At 50.6% G+C, this 18,730-nt stretch overlaps 7 protein-coding genes across 7 annotated transcripts; 2 read left to right on the forward strand and 5 right to left on the reverse strand.

The window, feature by feature from the left end:
* Window positions 1-15: 15 nt before the first annotated feature.
* BDP81DRAFT_322188 (uncharacterized protein) lies at window positions 16-1,515 on the reverse strand (the record flags this gene model as incomplete). Its single annotated transcript, XM_060584678.1, has 1 exon — window positions 16-1,515. The coding sequence occupies one exon, from the start codon at window positions 1,513-1,515 to the stop codon at window positions 16-18; it is 1,500 nt and encodes a 499-aa protein (XP_060444176.1).
* Window positions 1,516-2,898: 1,383 nt separating this feature from the next.
* On the reverse strand, window positions 2,899-3,862 carry BDP81DRAFT_461805 (uncharacterized protein; the record flags this gene model as incomplete). Its single annotated transcript, XM_060593821.1, has 4 exons — window positions 2,899-2,967; window positions 3,025-3,124; window positions 3,213-3,741; window positions 3,820-3,862. 4 exons carry the CDS (start codon window positions 3,860-3,862, stop codon window positions 2,899-2,901), a joined length of 741 nt encoding a protein of 246 aa, XP_060444177.1.
* Window positions 3,863-4,462: 600 nt separating this feature from the next.
* BDP81DRAFT_461806 (major facilitator superfamily domain-containing protein) lies at window positions 4,463-7,154 on the reverse strand (the record flags this gene model as incomplete). The annotated part of the gene is made up of 7 exons (XM_060593822.1): window positions 4,463-4,543; window positions 4,604-4,934; window positions 4,989-5,006; window positions 5,187-5,485; window positions 5,671-5,805; window positions 5,867-6,099; window positions 7,076-7,154. 7 exons carry the CDS (start codon window positions 7,152-7,154, stop codon window positions 4,463-4,465), a joined length of 1,176 nt encoding a protein of 391 aa, XP_060444178.1.
* Window positions 7,155-8,503: 1,349 nt separating this feature from the next.
* On the forward strand, window positions 8,504-9,451 carry BDP81DRAFT_395158 (ankyrin repeat-containing domain protein; the record flags this gene model as incomplete). The annotated part of the gene is made up of 3 exons (XM_060588038.1): window positions 8,504-8,567; window positions 8,641-8,951; window positions 9,017-9,451. 3 exons carry the CDS (start codon window positions 8,504-8,506, stop codon window positions 9,449-9,451), a joined length of 810 nt encoding a protein of 269 aa, XP_060444179.1.
* Window positions 9,452-11,507: 2,056 nt separating this feature from the next.
* BDP81DRAFT_395159 (aminotransferase, class III) lies at window positions 11,508-13,008 on the reverse strand (the record flags this gene model as incomplete). Its single annotated transcript, XM_060588039.1, has 3 exons — window positions 11,508-12,203; window positions 12,260-12,603; window positions 12,657-13,008. The coding sequence occupies 3 exons, from the start codon at window positions 13,006-13,008 to the stop codon at window positions 11,508-11,510; spliced, it is 1,392 nt and encodes a 463-aa protein (XP_060444180.1).
* Window positions 13,009-13,949: 941 nt separating this feature from the next.
* BDP81DRAFT_461808 (cytochrome P450) lies at window positions 13,950-15,787 on the reverse strand (the record flags this gene model as incomplete). Its single annotated transcript, XM_060593823.1, has 5 exons — window positions 13,950-14,374; window positions 14,427-15,059; window positions 15,118-15,186; window positions 15,258-15,342; window positions 15,407-15,787. 5 exons carry the CDS (start codon window positions 15,785-15,787, stop codon window positions 13,950-13,952), a joined length of 1,593 nt encoding a protein of 530 aa, XP_060444181.1.
* Window positions 15,788-16,286: 499 nt separating this feature from the next.
* Window positions 16,287-18,388, forward strand: BDP81DRAFT_461809 (uncharacterized protein; the record flags this gene model as incomplete). The annotated part of the gene is made up of 3 exons (XM_060593824.1): window positions 16,287-16,365; window positions 16,432-17,408; window positions 17,453-18,388. 3 exons carry the CDS (start codon window positions 16,287-16,289, stop codon window positions 18,386-18,388), a joined length of 1,992 nt encoding a protein of 663 aa, XP_060444182.1.
* Between the last annotated feature and the right edge of the window lie 342 nt (window positions 18,389-18,730).

Below are 18,730 nucleotides of genomic sequence, written 5' to 3' on the forward strand. Positions count from 1 at the left end.
GAAAGCAGGGCAAAATCATGAAGTAAACATACATCCGTAAGTGAGCTCGATGGGGACGGTTGAGTCAAGACCCCGCGTTCTCCTGATGTGGGAGATGTAAGCGGCGCTCATGATGTAGGCGGGGATGGCGTGATCCGCCAAGTTGGAGGTGAGCTCAGGAAGAGTCTTTTTGTCGTGGAGGAAGTCCACAGCCTCCCACAAGATTCCGCGCTTGACGTTCTCGGAATAGATGCCGGGCATAGCGGTGTTGTAGCGGCGGTCGAGGTCGGCGACGGTGAAGGTCTTCAGGGGAGCCTCGTCGCCGGTGATGTCGTGGTTGCGGAAGACGTGGACCTCGAAGTGGTTGTCGGTGCCGATCTCGCCGGTGCTGGGCTTGGAGCGGTCGTGCTTGTCGTTGGCCTGACGGGAGTCGATAACGATGGTCTGCAGAGGGCCGCTGCGGATCTCGTGGGCCTCATGCTTGACTCTTCCGTTGCCCTTGTACAGGTCAGCGCCGGGCTGCAGCCAGCTGCGGCGGGAAAAGCCATTGTGAAGGAGGTTGATCTGGGCGATAGCGATGGCGTGACCCCCTCGAGAGAATGTGACTTGGATGGAAGCGTCGATCTCTCCCATGTCGGCCATGAGCTTCATCAGCTCCTCATCGGTGTACTTCTTCCACTTGGCGTACTCCTCCTTTCCAAAGATGTGGTCGTAGTCGTCCTCGTTCAAGGTGGTGACGAAACCAGCGGGGAGTACAAAGCTGCTGGAAATCTCCATCTTGTCGGGGCGCTTGGTGTCGGACCAGCCGGATCGCATAAAGTTGTAAATCATGTCAAAGAAGTGGTAGCCGCTGTGAGAAACCTTGCCGTAGCCTGTACGGTAGGGGTGGTAAGGCTCGTCCACGATCTCTGAAGGCATGCGCCATTTGCCATCGCAATGTGTTGAGATGATGTTCGTCACGGGACATCTGGTCTTCTCCTGAATCTCCTTGATCATGCCGAAGGTGCAGTAAAATCCAGGGTGGTAGCGGCGATGGCTGTTCATCTGGAAGAATGTTGGCTTCTGGCCTTGAGCGATCTGTCGCTTTCGGAGCTCTTCGTAGGCATCGGCAAGATCCTGGTAGTCCTCGGCAATTCCGAAGGCGGCATCGAAGTCGGTGACTGCGCCGTTCCTAGTCGAGATAGGCTTGTCCATGATGATGTTCAAACCAGCGGAAACAGCCCAAAGACCATATGACTTGTGGGCAAGAGGCTCGGTGCTGATGACCGCGCAGGTCACTCCAGTTCGCGCCACAACTTCGTTCAAGCGCGCGGCGACGTCGACAGGCATGGGTCCGTCGTAGCCCGGGACCAGAACCAGCTCTGCATCCGGAGCCATTCCCTTGGTGAACAAGAGGTCTTCCACTCTGTCCTTGCATCGCTCGATATCGACAACAACTTTGAGATAGGCCCTGCCCTCTTCGCGAAGAGTCTTGAGATGGGGAATATAAGTTCTCTTGGCGTGAGCTCCAGCACCGACCAGAAGGAACTTCTCCATGGCAGGCTCGGGAGTGGCCGCGATTTCAGTTGAGTTGGTGGCCGTCATCTTGAGTTGTGTTGTGATGTACTACACTTCAATTAATATTTGCGAGTCTAATCTGAAGGCCAACCTGATGAAGTTGTACAAAGGATGATAGGAATGAATCTCAGAACAAACATGTAATTCGGTTGAAGACAGCGAGCTTCCTTTAATGAAATTGGAGATGGCTTAGGACAACTGACTAGAGTGTTTACCCAGCCTCCGATGTTCTCAATCTTCGTGCAAGAGTCCCGAATGAATGACTTCTGCTGAGATGTTTTGGCAAGCAAACATAATCATCAGTTCAGTGCCAAGAACCCGTAGGTAAGGCTATGATGGCAAGACGGTCGGTGTTCGTTAGTCTCTCACGCCACTCTAGATGGCCTTGCCTGTCAGCATTAGAGTTGAGCCGTAGGCAACTCTAACGGACCGCAGCTTCAGTCTTCGTGGAAAGTCGAGCCGTTGTCACCATCGACTATTCGACTATTTCCATTGGCTCGATTGCATCATCACTCAAAGCAAATGCCAAGTCTGTAATTTGGAATGGTAAGCCTTAACTAGCATGTCGAAATGCTTCTACTTGGAACTTGGAAAGCTGAGAGTAAATGATTGGTCAAAATAAGCAAGTCGATATTGACACAGGCAATCACCCAATTCAGGGGTGGACTTGAGACGCATCTATGCTGGTAAGCAACTGATTTTGTGTACTGAATACGCTTATGCATATGTGCATACATCTAAGCAAAAAGGTGGAGCACAGGCGAGCGAAAAGTTTAACTTCTTGCTTAGTTTGAGCGTTTGCGTAAGCAGTCGTGATTGTATTGTCTCGCTAATAGCACAATGGTCAGACCCTTTGCGAAGTAGTGATGCGACCAGCAAGGCTTGATGAACTTGAAATTTCTCAGGTAAGGTAGGTAACAGACATGTAACATGCTACGCGCTAAGTTTAGTTGGGTTCACAGCACCGTTAACCGTAACGCAGAGGGATGCCCCAATACTACAGTATACATGTAGGCAACGTCAACAAGAAGTTTAGTTATCTCGTTAGTGTGGCTTGTTAAAAGCTCTTGCGAACAATCCCTTTCCCAATGGATTCAGTCACAGGTTTTAGGGCTACTCAACAACCACTTGAAGAGTCATATAGCTATTCTCAACACTCTGAGTTTTCGAACAGCTCAGAATGTCACGATAGACGTGGGAACACGATGTCAAAGGGTGATTATGATTATACAATGACAGCAGGGAGTGGTATAAAACAATAGAAAAGTGTTATTGATCTCGTCTATGGACATTTTCCCGGCGATTTTGACCCTTTGGTCAAACCGAATAGATATTCTTAGCCACAGAATGCCTACATCGCATTCACCACGGAAGCTCCTTGTGATCATAGGTGCGGAATGCAGCTGCAGTCTCTCGGGTCGCCTGATCAATCTGCTCAACAGTTAGTTCTGAGCAATGTAGCTCATCTAATCACCTGAGCATGCATACCTCAGTGAGAATGGAGTCTATCGCCTCAGCGACAGAGACAGGGGCCTCCTTTTTTCCGAACCTGACCGCAGCAGCGTTGCCCATCTCCGTTTGCACCCACCTTCCCCCCCGTAAAGACATTCATTAGCGACCAAACGTTACGCAAAGCAGAAGATCAGGAGTGGGAAAAGAGAGAAGTGTCGGCTTACCCTGGGTGCAGAGCAAGGGCGATTAGATTCTCGTTCTCGCTCCCGATCCTGCGGACCATGAAGTTGACCGCGGCCTTGGAGGAGCCGTAGGCCGCGCAGGGCGAGGCATATTGAGGGACCTCGCCCAAACTTCCGGCAATACTCGAGATTACGACAAACTTTGGTGTCGGCGATCTCGCCAAGAGGCGCCACGTAGCCTGGAATAGAAGCAAGGGCGCAACGGCGTTTACAGTGAAGCAGTCGAGGACGTCTTCGATTGGTGTCTCGGCAGCCGGTGTAGGGGCCTTGCTGATGCCCGCGTTGGCGATTACCACGTCGATCGTATCCACTCCATGATCGTGGACCAGTTCCTCAATCGCAAGCGAGGCGTCTTTCGGGGAACGGCTGTCGATTGTGATGGTGATTAGTCTGCTTCCGGAGTGGGTGCGCAAGCTGAGCAAATCGGAGGCCTGGTCTTGAGAGCGCGTTGCGGCGATGACTGTGGTGTTGGGCCGTTGGAGGAGCGCTTCGGCGAGGCCGCGGCCGAGGCCTGCTCAGTTAATGCCCAGTTAGATCCAGGTGTACCGAATGGGGCTTTTTGGGAAAGTAAATTTGATGAGGCACGTACCGCGACCCGCTCCAGTGATCAAGTATGTGGCGCTTTCTGACATGGCTTGGGATAACTTCGGGGAGTGATAGAATGTCTGTTCACGGTCTTGGGAGCCGGGAAGATGTCCGTATAATGGCGGTCTGATCTTAAATATGTATGTCGAGGCAGTCTCTTCATAACAGGGGGCGATATGATGACATGCTATTGTGCATAATCTGAGTTTCGATGGCCTTTGCCCGCAGGTCAGCATGTACTATGCTTCGAGATGTCATATTGGAAGCGGTAAGCATAGCTGAGGCGATCTTCTGCTCAGGCTGTAATTGAATATTACCGAGAAGTTTACGTGTATAGGTTAGACAACCTCGAACCCTCCTTTTCCACAGTCCGCCCACATCCCACATCACCCGTACTTTTAGTCACTTAGAAGTCACAACTCAGCCCAACTCGGTCTTTTGCCCAACAGTCCGTATATCCACTTTCACACTTCCCATCTCCATCCTCTAGAGTGAATCTCATATATTTAGTGATCTGGTCCAGCCAACCAAAGTCGCATCCAAGTGCCGCGTCGAGCTGCCGTTTTGAGAATGCAGCCTAGATCGGTCGTGTGAAGCACAACGCTACCACGTGAATATACTTTCTAGTCCTTCGCATACTTGTAAGTCTACCATTTGCTTTTGAGGTTTCTGTCGTGCAGGAGTCGAGCAACGAAGATGATGGCTCCTCCTCCGAGCAGACAACACCCCTAAGAATGTGCCGTTAGCAATGATTTCTGATCAATAAGGCGGGGAAATGCAAGACTTACTGCAAAGATGATCAGAGAATGGTACCCGGCTCGGGTCTCGCTTGTAATCAACGCGCCAGCGATTGGACTGCCAGTCAAAAACGCCATAGACGTAACGGTGCCAAAGGCGCCGAGCCTTGCGCCCAACCTATCAGCAGGGATGATTTGGCCGGTGGCGGCAGGCATGACTGAGATGAAAACCCCAGATGCGAAGCCGTAGAGGCAGGCAAAGCCAGCCAGAACGCCAGGGGTTGTAGCAGGGAGCCACATCGCCACGCACAAAAGCCCACATAGAAGGATCATGGGGTAGAGAAAGTTCAGCCGTCCGATGCGGTCCGCCGAGTGACCGCCGCTATCAAAGTTAGTTTGCTGAAGAATGTGGGTAAAGTCAGGGAAGACTACATACATGATGCGACCAAAAAGACTGGCCGCATTGATCAGCGGGAGAAGGTAAGCCGAATGGTCGAGTTCGGATCAAGGGCGACGCAAAACGGCTCTGGATTTTGTCAGACGGCGATTTGCAGGGTACGAAGCCGAAAAGATGTGGATTCATGCACTTACCAATGTAGTAGAACGGAACGTAAATGCCGAGACTTGAGATGACTGCTCCGGCGAGAGACAAGAGTATCGGATGTCGAGAAAGCCTTTGTAGTCAAGCAGATCCCTAAAAGATCTCATCTTCCTCTTGGGTCGTTTGGACGAGGAGACGGCTATGGCTATAGCGTAGCAGATGACCATAATCAGGGCCCCGACACGCAGTGCCCACGGGAAACCAATGGTGGGAATCAGTTTGGAGAACATGATTGGCAGGCAGACTCCTCCGAAACTGCTACCGGAGGCGACGATTCCCATGGCCAGAGCACGCTTGCGGTGGAAATACTGCCCTGCAACCGTGAGAGCGGGCTATCACACTGGAGTCAGTACGTTCAAGAGCTTACAATGACCCGAGAGGTTCCTAGGGATCAAGATTCATCTGCTTGAATCTAGCATGCCATCACCGGACCCCGTCCCCTTGTCCTCCATGTCTTCAGAGCGTGGGGCCGAGGATGAGCGTTAGTAGTTCAACAGGAGGAGTGTAAACTACTTACTTGCACTCCATAGGCGACTGTGAGGCCGAAGAGAAGAGATTGGACCAGAAATTGCTGCCAGATTGCATTCGGCTGCGTGAAGGATGTCGCAAGCATGGAGCCGGCACCACCAATGGCAGCGAACAGGTAGAGCCACTCACATGAAAGTTAGCAAATTTATAACCGAGGAGTGGGACTTGGGAGCAGAGCTACATACTTTGGGACCGTAGAGATCAAACAGTGCTCCGGCAACAGCACCCGACAGATACATCAGGGTGATCTGCAGGGTTCCGATGAAGGAAATGGCGGTGGGCGAGTAATTCTTCAGGTACTCTTGTTGATAAAAGGTCTGGAAGAAGCCGAAGCTGTTCACGACACCGAAAGATGCGAAGTAAACGAGGAAGGAGCCCGCAACGGCAAGCCATGCCTGGGTACCGCCCTCGGGGTAGACTTCATGTTCTGGTTCTGCAGGGGATGGTTCTTCGTTTCCGTGCTGGGTTCCGGAGATGGATTCAGGGTCCGGGTCTAAAGAGGGGACGATGGAGCCGCCCTGCTTCTCAGACCGAGACTGATCTGATAGAGTGTTACCTGCCATAGTTCACAACGTGAACTGGCCTGCTTAAAAAATGGGTTAGGTAGCAAGTATGCTTACAGCGAGGATGATTGGCGACCGCGACGAAACGGTCGGTGGCAGTAACGATTCTGAGTGGTCAACTTGCCGCCTGACCAAGGTAAGAAGACGAGTAGGTGAGGAGGTGAGGGTTTAATGACAGAAGAAAGACGCACCGAGGCAAGTAACAGGCAGGTGGTTATAGTTTATATACCATGTCAGACGCGGACATCCGTATTCATCCACACATGCATTCAACCCGTGTAACGGTCCGTACACAGTGGATCAGATATGGGGGCCACTAAGGTGGAAAGGGACAACAACATTAGACTTGAATTAATAGATCGCGTCTTCATACGGCTATCCCATCGAGTGCTGAATGGCAACAGTGCATCCAGTGAGGGGTAATAGCCACTCAGAGACCAGCCAAGCCTTTTTCCAACCAATCAAAAGGCCTAGTTTTCTAGTACCTCTTCCGTCTATATATTCTGGTTATGAAATAGGTACCAGCAATCTTCTGAGTTACAAATCGCAACCCCACACTGCTCACACCCTGACCTCGTCTTCCTATGGGATCGTGAGTTTCCTGAGACTTCGCTAAGCGCCTTCTTTGGCCGATTACACGCAACGCAGGCGGAGGCGCTCTTCCGCGAGACCCTTATATGCTGTTGCCACGGAACAGAGTTATCTCTCGTATTGTCGGCTTCCGCTCGGGTACGTTGAAGGGGTTGAATACGCTGCCCCTTTCGAGGGATGGGGGCTCATATGGGCGTACGACCGCATTATCGCATCTCTCGGGTGTACAGTCAGCAGTACAGGCAGCGGCTAGGTCTTCGGGAAGTACGGCGACGTTGATACACGACCGTACCGACCCCTCGGAATCGCTAGAAGTCATCGCGACGTTTCATCACATAGGAAAATGTCGGTCTTGGTGGTGAAAATAGGGAGGAACCCATAGGGGTAAATGACGTACCGTCATGTATCGCTGTTGTGAGGGGGAAAAGTGGGTAATAATTGGGGGGGGGGATGTACTGCTGCCATTCAGCACTCGATGGGATATGGCAGCATATCTGACAAATGACTTTACCTAGACCTAGCACTACCCTGTTTTAATGTACGAAATATGAAAAGTGACAGAATCCATGCATGCTCCTATGCGAGTCATGGACATAACCCATTCGGAATGGTCTGACCATCACGAAACAGGCCAGACTGTCATTTCCACCTGGTCCTAGCTCTGCAAGACTTATTAGGATAGCATTAGGCCCACAAGCCTATGGTGATTCCATCCACTCTTTAGTACGAATAGACGCTCTTTTCTGCTCACTCATATATGCATATTCCGCTGGCCACCCTGACTAACCGTCAAAAAGCTTGTGTCTTTACACAACCAATCATAATAAACCATATCTCGGGCGGATATATGTGGAGTGTAGTTCCACAGAACCCTTAGTTTGTACAAGCGCGCTAACATGGGTGTTGCACCCTGGGACCGACTTCCGGGAGGGGCTTCCGGAGGGGTCCGGCACTGCTGCTTTCAACAATTTTCTCCATAATACAACCGAATCGACCACTCCTTTGAACATGTGGTATTTTGCTCATGTCGTTGGCTGGTCTGCTGGCAGCTGAAGGTTTGTGTAATGGATGGTCTTTGTCCCCACGCGAGTCCAATTTTCCTACAAAACTTATATACTTTTCAGTTTTCAATTCTTTCCAGTCGCCATCAGCGCCACGACACGATTTACAACGTATGGTACACCACAACGCATGGCTGCTGTGTGGTACTACATGCAGACCCTCGGGAAACATCCTCCTTTCCTGACACAATGTTGTTCCACTCTTCCTCCCGAGACATGGAGAATTTCAGAGAGTCATTGGAGCCCGTAATTACGGACACATTCGAGTCAATGTTTACTTCCAGAAGTTGAACTGCCTTTCTCGGCGCCAAGATACCGCCCTAGATCACGATGGCCCTCAGCACTCGTATTGGTTTCTTTTTGACCGTAGTAGGGTTGCATTAGTCCCCATCACGGCTTCAACCCCGTCCCCGCAGGCAGTGCTTCTGAGTTCCAACCTTCTGATTCGGGAAGATCCGACCCTTCCCGTATGCTCTCGGGACTTGGCCTCAACGAGAATATATATTACCGGATTACTTGGCGGTCTCTTCGGCTCCCTCAGACGAACATTGTTCTCGAAGCTCTTGTTAAGTGTGAAACTTGGCGCTTTGGTTGAAGTACCCTGAGAATGGCAGGCAACGTTGTCAGCGAAAGGAGACGGCAACAGAATAGAGAGGCCCAGCGAACCTACAGTAGGTTGAATCCGGATGCTCCACCCGCGAGCTAAACAGTGGAAGTAACGCAAGTGATACTGACACCCTACAGGGAAAGGCCTACTCAAGCGCATCGAGGATCTCGAGAATCAACGGAGTGCGTCCCCGGCCGGTTCAGGTGGGAGTGACACCACCAAACCGACGCCGACTTCAACGAATAATCACAAGACGCAACCAGATCACCAAACTCTGGCCCCATCCGACGACGAGGCTTTCTCATTTCAGTCCTCTCCATTATCCAGAGCGCTTAGTCTAGACCCCATCATCGAATCTACCCTCAACCCACGGCGTGGTTTTATGGACCCGCTGTCGGGTTACCCAACTTTCGATCATGATGACAACTCCGCAAACACGGATTCCCAAGTAAGGAAAATTCTATGGTGTGTCGGAGACTTTCTTATGTCAATGCTGAGACTATCGGCATGTAGACAGGCATATCATTATCTTGCTGGTTGAAAAGCCAGGAGGCCAACGAACCCATCTTTGGAAACCAGTCCACTATGGGCGGAGTTGGCGGAACAGTACTCCACGCGGCCGTTGTGCACGGCAACGAGGCCATCGTCAAACTACTGATCGAAAAGGGAGGAGACCTGAATGCGCTGACGCAACAGCGCAAGGACACGCTTCATCTGGCCGTAGAGAGTAATCAGATGAACATCGTCCGCCTCGTGCTCAAGGCGGGTGCCAATGTGAACAGTGTAGATGGGTGCGGGCACTCGGCTCTCTTCAAGGCCATCTTAGGCGGGAACGAGGACCTGGTGCGTTTGCTTTTGGACTATGGTGCCGACGTGAACCAGTCCATTGCACTTGTCCCCGAGGCATCAAGAATAGGCGTCACAAGTGTTGCAGCTGGCTTTGTATGACACTACTGAATAATTTATATAAATGCAAAAAAGGAATAACGTGGTTCATCAGTCAGCCGGCCGGACCAGTCAGCCGGACGTTTTTTTTAAACACACTTATGTCAAAACCACTTAAACCTTTGACGCGTAAAATCTCAACAAGCATAATACCAATCTATACCTAAAAAGATAAAGTCATTCTTGTAATTGAAGCGATCCGATCAATACGCGCTGTAGGTAGTAACTTAAGCATTTCGCGTGCCGCAAAGACCTACGGTATCCTAAAGAGCACCTTAGCCGATAGAATAAATAACCGACCGCGACGCGAACAAACTTAACCCTAACGACATAAACTCGATCCGATCGAAGAGAAAACACTTCTCTAATACGTTATTAAACAGGTTTCCAGAGGATTTCCTTTACGCCTTAGCGGTATGGAAGATATGGCCAATCTCCTACTGCGAGTGCGTAATACCGAGCCTATTGGTAAGCGATGGGCCAGGCGGTTTATGGACTCACAGCCTGCTCTGAAAACAAAGTTTAATCGTCTATACGATTATCAAAGGGCTCTTCAAGAAGACCCAGAGGTTATTTCAAAGTAGTTTATATTATTACGCAACATAATAACTAAGTATGGAATCTAAGAGGAGGACTTATACAATTTCGACGAGACTGGCTTCATGATGGGCATAATCACCGCATCAATAATAGTAATACGCGCCGATCGACGCGGTAAAGCAAAGTCTATCCAGCCGGGTAACCGTAAATAGGCTATAGTTATTGAATGTATTAATTCGCGCGGGTGGTGCATCCCTCCGTTCGTGATCGTTAAGGGCGTATATCACCTTACCAGTTGGACCACGGAATCAGGTTTTCCGGGCAACTAGGTCATCAAGCCCATTGCTAATGAATGGACGGATAACCAGACGGGTCTTGACTAGATTAAACACTTCGACAAACATACTAAGAACCGAACTAAGGGCGTCTACCGGATGCTCATTATCGACGGCCACGAGAGCCATTTATCGGCCGAATTCGACGATTACTACAAGCAGAACAATATTGTAACGGTCAATATGCCTACACATTCGTCGCATATAATATAGCTATTAGACATTGCGCTTTATTCGCCTTCGAAACGCGCATACGGTGATGAAATCAACCTATTTATCAGAGCCTCCATAAATCACATTACCAAGTCTGAGTTCTTTATTGCCTTCCACCAGGCCCACAACAGGGTTTTTAATGAGGAAAACATTAGGTCTGCTTTCCAAGGCGCTGGAATTTCACCATGGGACCCAGAATATATCATCAAAAAGCTTAATGTGTATTTACGGACGCCTACACCTCCTATGGCTAACCCTTCAACACCACCACCTTGGTAGTTGTAAACGCCCTCTAACCCATAACAAGCCGTCTCGCAGTCTAACTTTATTAAAAGCCGGATCTCTGCTTATAAAAGAAGCTCACCGACAGCAATTATTGCTGCAGTTGAGTAATTGTCAAAGGGTACGTAGGTAATGGCGTACTAAATCACTATTTTGACTGATCGGCTTCGTACCCTTGAGGATGCGAATGTAGTACTTGCTAAGCGTCGGAGGGCTAAAAGGTCGCGTGTGTAGCTTGGAGGGGTACTTATTATAGAGGAATCTCAGGGTTTGCTAGAAGAGAAACAAAAAGGTAAACGTCCAGCACCTCGAGAGGATGAGGAGGGGGGTCTATCAAAGAGAGCCCAGCCGACTCGGAGACGCTGTAGTGCGTATAGTAAGACTGGGCATACTATACGAACCTGTTCCAAAGATATCAAATCATCAGGAGATTCTGATAGCGACAACTAACAATTGATTTAATGCGTTGTGGTTGAGAAATACTAGATGTTGTTCTGGACGTGAGAAAAAACGTCCGGCTGACTAGTCCGGCCGGCTGACTGATGAACCACGTTATAACTATCGCATGTCGTACCTACATGAAGAAAAAGAAATTTGCTGCGTCTATCGGGGATGTGACCCATGCTTCTTAAATGCACCCAAAGGGCAAGATATGGGTTCCTCTTCATCACAATACAATAAGAACTGCCTTAGCCGAGAACATCAAGCAAAAGGCCATGGAGCTTAGCAACAATCAGGTCCACCTCTTTCTCGCTAACAGTATATGCGGGGGCAATTGTAATGTGGTCTCCAGAAATACCATCGGCAGTTCCAGCTCCTGGATAAAAATAAACGTTCCATGGCTCCGAGAGACCAGTCTGACTTATCCTAGCAGATACGGCATCCTCTGCAGGGAAAGGCTGCTTCGTGGTCTTGTTCTTGACGAACTCGACCGCCCACATCAGCCCCCGGCCTCGAATGTCCCCAACATTGGGATGACCGCCCAGAGCAGCGCGCAGAGCCGCTCCCAAACGCTCTCCCATGCGCATCGAGTTCTCCACGAGATCTTCTCTCTTGATGATACGTTGAACGGCAACACCCGCTGCGCATGCCACGGGATGCGAGCTGAAAGTGTGCCCGTGGTTCCAGACACCGGATCCGCCGTCGATGGCATCGACCACCCTCTGATGAACGAGCATCATTGCGACGGGTGCGTACCCGCCAGCGACGCCCTTTGCTACTGTCTGGATGTCGGGGATCACATCTTCCTGTTGCCAGGCGTGGTAGGTCCCTGTGCGGCCGATGCCGCAGAAAACTTCGTCAAGAATTAGCAGTGCCGAATGCTTGTCGCATACCGCTTTCATAGCCTTGAAGTATCCCGGAGGCGCAGTATGGCAGCCCAGTGCCTAGTTTTGTCAGTCAACGGTCCCCTAAACGTGATGGAGAAGCTTTGAAAACTCACACTTCCGCTGACCGTTTCTGCAATAAAGGCACAGACATTGTTGGGTCCGCGAAGCTCGAACTCGGCGTCGAGCTCACACGCCAGTCTCTCGACGTACTCCTCCGTAGTCTCGCCATCGAGCATGCCGCGATACATTGTGGGCATCGAGACAAAGGATACCATATCGCTTTTGAGGAGCGGCTCAAAAGGTTTACGAAACGCGACTTTGCCGCTCAACGCAAGTGAGCCCAGAGTGGTTCCGTGAAAGGCACCCGCTCGGGCTATGAAGCCCGCCCTATTGGGTACGCCAAGTTCCGCAAAGTACTTTACTGCGAGTTTCATTGCTGCCTCGACAGCCTCCGAGCCTTGCATCAGTTAGCAAGGTACAAGACATGGGGCGATTGAGCTATAGACTTACCAGAGCTCATGATGGTTCCTTTTGCAAGCTTTCCATTCGTAGTCTCAATCACCGCCTTGGCGAGTTCTTCAGCCGGCCGGTTGGACTGATTCAACGCAAAGCAGTAGGACACGCTCTGCATCTGCTCGACAACAGCCTGAGTAACCTCAGTGTTTCCATGGCCGAGACAGGCGACGGCAGGGCCTGCACACGCCTCAAAGATCCGGCGGCCATCCTCGAGTATCAAGTACGACCCTTTGCCAGAGGCTACAATCGGCGGCGGCTTTCTGTGGATGTTGGGATGCAAAATGCTGGTCTTGGACTGGTCGATGACTGGAGTTCTCTTGGCTGATGCGACTTTGGGGACGCCCATGATGAAGGTTTGTGTGTGGGGTAATAAACGCAGCATTCGGGTGCAAGTCAAGCGCGACGAGATGAGGTAATTTGGAATAATTGTGGACTGGCCAGACTTGAAATACTTCCTGTAGTAGATGAAAAGGGAGCGCCTAGAATTGCAAAGAAAAATACCAGGGTGACGCTACTACTCGACAATGTTCAGTGTTGCTGAGTTCCCTCTCAAATGTGCTTACTTGCGGTACAAAACAATACCTGCAAACCTTGATTACCCGGTTAGTTTCCAGCTTAGTCGCACCGGCATGCGGACCCGTCGCCAAGTCACCTAGCTTTTCTGATTTATTTTTTCATCGTTTCTTCTCTGCCTTCCTTTTGTTAATCCCTTTGCCTTTTACTTTTGTTTCTCTTTTGTAAAGGAGATTTCAGAAAGCATAAGTACCAGATTTTGGTAAACGCCTTTGGGAATATAAATCTGCACTGATGTGGCTAGGCCTAGTTGAATCAGAACAGGTATATGTAAACTTATCCAGTTCATTGGTATTGCCGCAACTAAGCCCAGATAGTTGTCAATGGCATTCAGTGTATTCAAATTGGTAAATCGTATTGATGTGTCTTTCGTAAGGGTACTAATTGCTGGGGTATTGAGACATGACGATCATGTTGTACATCTTATTTGATATCTTGAGTTGTAGAGTCAATACCATCGAATAGAGTTGGCAAGGTACAGGATAGAGTCACTTTTTCCCTTTGCTTTCATTAAGGTACCTCTCCCAATATCCTGGCTTGAATAATAAGTATTATAATGCCAGAAACGTCAACAGTCGATACATTGGGGGGCTTCCACGTTAATGAGGACGCCGAGAAGGAGTCAGTAAATTGAATCGTAAGATTAAAGAGTTTCTCCTTTGTAGCGAAGTGCAAGACAATGACTCTTCTCGCGTTCATTGCAACAAACTGGAGCTAAAGCTGTCTGCGCCTAACCAGTATCTCCTGTTCCTCCCCCGGAGTGATCATCGCCCCCTTAATCCCGTTCTTAGGTCTTCCTGCCTCCTTATCAACAAGGTCCAATTCGAAATGGTCAACCAAATGAAGGATGATGAGCTTGATGATCGCACTACCGAAAAAACGACCGGGACAGGCCTGGCGCCCGAACCCGAAATGCAATTGCTCGGCAGAGTAACTCGTGAACTGGTTTCTATGAGCACCACCGTCGGCCGCGTTCATCCGTTTATTATGGAAACGAAGACCGTCAAACTTTTCGGGAGAGGAGTAGACTTCAGGATCCCACGAGACCATAGATGAGGGAGCGAGGATGTGAGTCCCTTTCGGAAGATGAACGCCGTTTGAAAGGGTTACGGGCTTCATGACCTGCCTTGAAAATGCAGCTTTTCGCCTCATTAGCTTGAGCATCTGAACATGGTATCATTGGCCACTTACTCAATGTGGTAGGGTTCATTCTTTGAGACTCCTTCAAGAAGCTGTCAAGCTTTGTTAGGCTGCTAAGGATTGCCGCCTCTTTTGTGTTTGACTCTTGGCGCTTCCGCGCCTCTTGGTTCTCTTCTCGAATGGTGTCCTGATACTTCGGCATTGCCGCCAAATCTAGGACCGCATTGGTCAAGGTGACGCCTGAAGCGTGAAGAGAACCAAATCCTGAGACGAGACACATCTCGGCTACGAAGCCGTCACTCTTAGGTGACCTGTCCTTTGCTGCGTTATCAGTCATCCACTGCAGAAGGTCATTCGGTCTTTCCCACTCCTTTCCAGAAGCTCGAGCTGCCGCTTCCGCCGCCCGGCGCTGCTTTATGATCGGAATCAACATGTCTCTGGCAGTAGCTTGTCGCTTCCACACATCGCAAATGCCTGAGACAAGACCTCCACTGGCAGCAAAGGGACGCAAGGGTCGAGACCATGCCTTGAGGGCCCAGCCGCCGGCGAACAAGTCGTCAAGAAAGCCCACCATGGTGTCCAGCCAGACCTCGTCGCGGCTCAGGTCCGGACCAACAGTCATGCGGGAGACGACTAGGGCCATAATTTTGATTATGCGAGGCCAAAGTGCAGCAGAGGACCATTCTGAAGGGTTGAGCTGTTAGATTACTGGGCTTTCATGATTCCTGAGCCAACTACTTACCTTGACCAGCAGGCAGGTGCAAGGAGCACGCGTACTCAACTTCTTCTCGCATACCGGGGAGCAATGCACCTTTTTGGTGTCAGTAACCTTGAACTCCTCGTTTTCATCAGAAGACCATGGTGGCTGCTAGTATCACTTACCAACTTGTCGTGTCAAGTCCGTCTGCACTGAATGGAACAGAAGATGGTCCGCAATCCGCAGCCATTCGTAATCGCCAATGATTCGCTACATAGACACCCATCAGTCAATTCTTCAGAGTGTTTCGGACCATTATTGGACAATATCATACCGTCTGACTTGCAGCATGCACATCGACCACATCCGTTCCCTTGGCATTGAGCTCCTCGACAAACTTGGGTGCAACAATCACCACGAAGCCGTCGATGCCCCAGACCTGATAGACACCATCTCGAAACCTCTCCCAGCCCTGTTGGAGAATGGACTTGAAGTTGTGCACGTACTTTTCTGAGGCAGAGGCGTAGTTCTTGTCTTCGCCGAGATTCAAGACAGGCACACGGACTTTCGGCTCTTTCCAGCGGTACAGGCTAATGAGGGACGGAACGAGTTTGTAAAGAACGACAACGAAGAGAAAAGAGGCTGCGATGGTGGAGCTCTCGGTAAGCGTTCTATCGAAGAGGTACCTACGCGGACCGGAAAGTAGGTCGAACATCTTGGCGGTAATTGCTCGGGCTTCATAGCACAGAAGTCGACGAAAGGTTCCGGCAGCAGGCGGAAGTATGTCGCCGTTTGAGATTAAAAGTATATGAATGATATTGATACTCTTGCAATTTCTCATGAAGCTGACAGGGGTCTTTTATGGAGTGGAGTTGTTGCAGCATGGTTGCTTGTGGATCGGGTAATCAAGCATGTAAGCAACCAGATAATCACAAACCAGGCATATTATGCGCGTGTAAGTCGGGAAAATATCGTAAGCTTGGCATATTGAAAGGTCAACTCAGACGTATAAGCAGGCAGCTTCTCGAATGGTGCTTCAAGTAGGCCGCCAGAGAATGCTCGTCTCGGACACGTCTTGAGAAGAGCTGGAGATAGTATGTTAATTGTCAAATGAGAGATCCAGCAAGACGATTGATCCAATTTAAAGAAGAACGTTACAGCTTTGTAATAATTGCAAAAAGTCGTTTTGATTGTATACTAGCATTCGAGTCATCATGAGCGACATCATTGATCTGCCGGACCAAACCAAATCCGCGAGAAATCACTTCCAAGTCCTATCTCCAACGAATGAAGGTAAAGTAGTGATCATCCCTTACCTACATCAGGCACAGCTTCGATCCTTTATCTAACCATCGTCAGCCGTATATGAATTCTCTTGGAAAACCTACACGAATCCGATTCGCGGCAACGATTGGCAAACCATCGACGTTGTCTTCGATATTATCCCAACAGATGCCTCCAACAACACACGGCTGAGCCATGCGTGGGACGATGACTGGCGCTTCTCCATCTCAACATCTAAGCTTGCGACCGATTTTCTCTCTGAATGTCTACGCGCATCCCTAAAAAGCGGCCTCGGATGCGGCCCCCGCGTCGTCAAGCTCATCGTGCCGCTCGTTGAGGGGCAAATCGTTCGATCCGATATCATCCCGCTCCGCTTTATTGACTGCGAGTTCGTAGACGCCCGGTTATCCCTATCAGAGCCACTGAGATTCTTTTCGGGTCTGCCTGTCCAAGTCTTTCAACTGGACGACCTTGCAGAACTACTCGGAGTGTCTGCGGGTGGTCTCATTCTTCAGGCACTGCCGCCCGGGATTGGGTCACTCGAAGCCCGCTCGTTCTCACAGTTCGTCGAAGCTGAGACGGAGAACCGCTTGTCCTTCCCGTGGATAACGACGCCGACAGCTCCTAAGACCCTGGTCATCGTTGAGGGCAGTCGCCAGCACCCCAGCGATGGAGGCACGGGACACAACATCTATCTCGCCGCCATGGCTCTGGGAATCAAAATGGTCGTTCTCGATGTCCCAGGCCACTGGTTAGAGGGTCTTGAGTATGAACACTGGCGAGAGGCTTTCATTCCCATCGTGATGTCCCAGCCTCCGGACGAGGGATTCGCAGACCGAATTGCACAGGCAGTCGCCACTTACCAAGGGAAAGTCGACGGTATCATCACCTTTTGTGACTCATTCCAACATCAGGTAGCCCTGGCGGCGCAAAAGCTTGGTCTCCCAAGCTCCAAGCCCGAAGCCCTCAGGACCGCCACCAACAAGTATGCAACCAGCGTCTTCGAGGGCCGAAAGTCGCATCTTGTCTCGAGCACACAGGAGGTCCTCCAGGTGCGGCTAAGCAAGGCAGCTCTCTGTTCCCCTGCATCATCAAGCCCTGCAACGGCTGGAGCTCCGAGGGCGTATTCCTTATCAACAACAACACCGAGCTCATCGAGGCCATGGGCCCCCTCGACGCCCTCTCCAAGTCCAGGCACGGCAGCGAATTCGTGATTGAGAGGTACTGTGCCGGCCCGGAGGTGGACGCCAACTTTGTTCTCCTGGACGGCGAGATCCTCTTCTTCGAGGTTTGCGATGACTTCCCCAAAAGCGCGGACACATCCGGCTTCAGCTTCGGCGGCGCAAAAACCTTCATCGAGCTCGACAGCGTGTTCCCCTCCAAGCTCCCCGAATCGGAGATCAACCTGCTCCGGATCTGCTTCCACAATACGCTGCTGAGGCTGGGACTCCGCAACGGCGTCATGCATCTCGAGGGACGAGTGGACAACTCGACGGTCGAGTACCGCACTGAGGGCGGCGTTCTCGATCTTCGACCGAGGGCCGCCGAAACCCAGAGCCGGGGCGCGATCAAGAGCCCCGAGGCGTGGCTCATCGAGATCAACCCGCGCCCGCCGGGCATGAAGGGCACACAGGTCATCGAGTCCACGCACGGCGTCGATTACTGGGGTCTGGGAATGCTGATCGCGCTGCGAGACGAGGAGCGCACAAAGGCGCTCTGTCACGCTTACAGGAATGGCCCCCAGTACACGTGCGTGATGGTCTTCATCCCCGCGGATTACGACTTTTCCTCGGCGGAGGGCATTTTCGACTCAGGGGATATCTGCGACGATCTGTTCAATCGTCGGCCTGATCTGGCCAAGAACGTGAGTCGGTACGGATGCTTGGTGAAGAAGGGTCAAAAGGTCGCCCACCCGAGCCAAGGCGTGAACAGCTTCCTGGCATACTTCAATGTGTTCTCAAGAAAGGGAAGGGAGGATGCGCTGCGGCTTGCCAAGATCGTCAGGGAAGAAGTTCGGTTCTCGTTTAGATAATTGCCGGTTACTATTTACGTATGTAATAGCCCTGCGGCTCTTCACGAAATGCCCTATTTAAATCATCTTCTTTGAGGCTCTCTATATATTAGCATAGTGACACCTGCTTAAATATCTTATTCTATAATCTTACACGATATTGACTATAAGACGAGGTATATAATACTAGTATTAAATTTGGGAATTGATATACCGGCGTCGCAAATTGATACACCGGCGTCGACCTTACACCGGCGTCGCTGTTCGACCTTTTGATTGGCTCAAAAAAACAATACCTCCCCATAAAGGCGGTGAGGGTGACTGCACTAACATGGCTATTCCTGCCCTCTTCTCTAACCTAAG

Source organism: Colletotrichum phormii (genome assembly GCF_030913505.1).
Source record: "Colletotrichum phormii strain CBS 102054 chromosome Unknown BDP81scaffold_12, whole genome shotgun sequence".
Lineage (NCBI taxonomy): Eukaryota > Fungi > Ascomycota > Sordariomycetes > Glomerellales > Glomerellaceae > Colletotrichum > Colletotrichum phormii.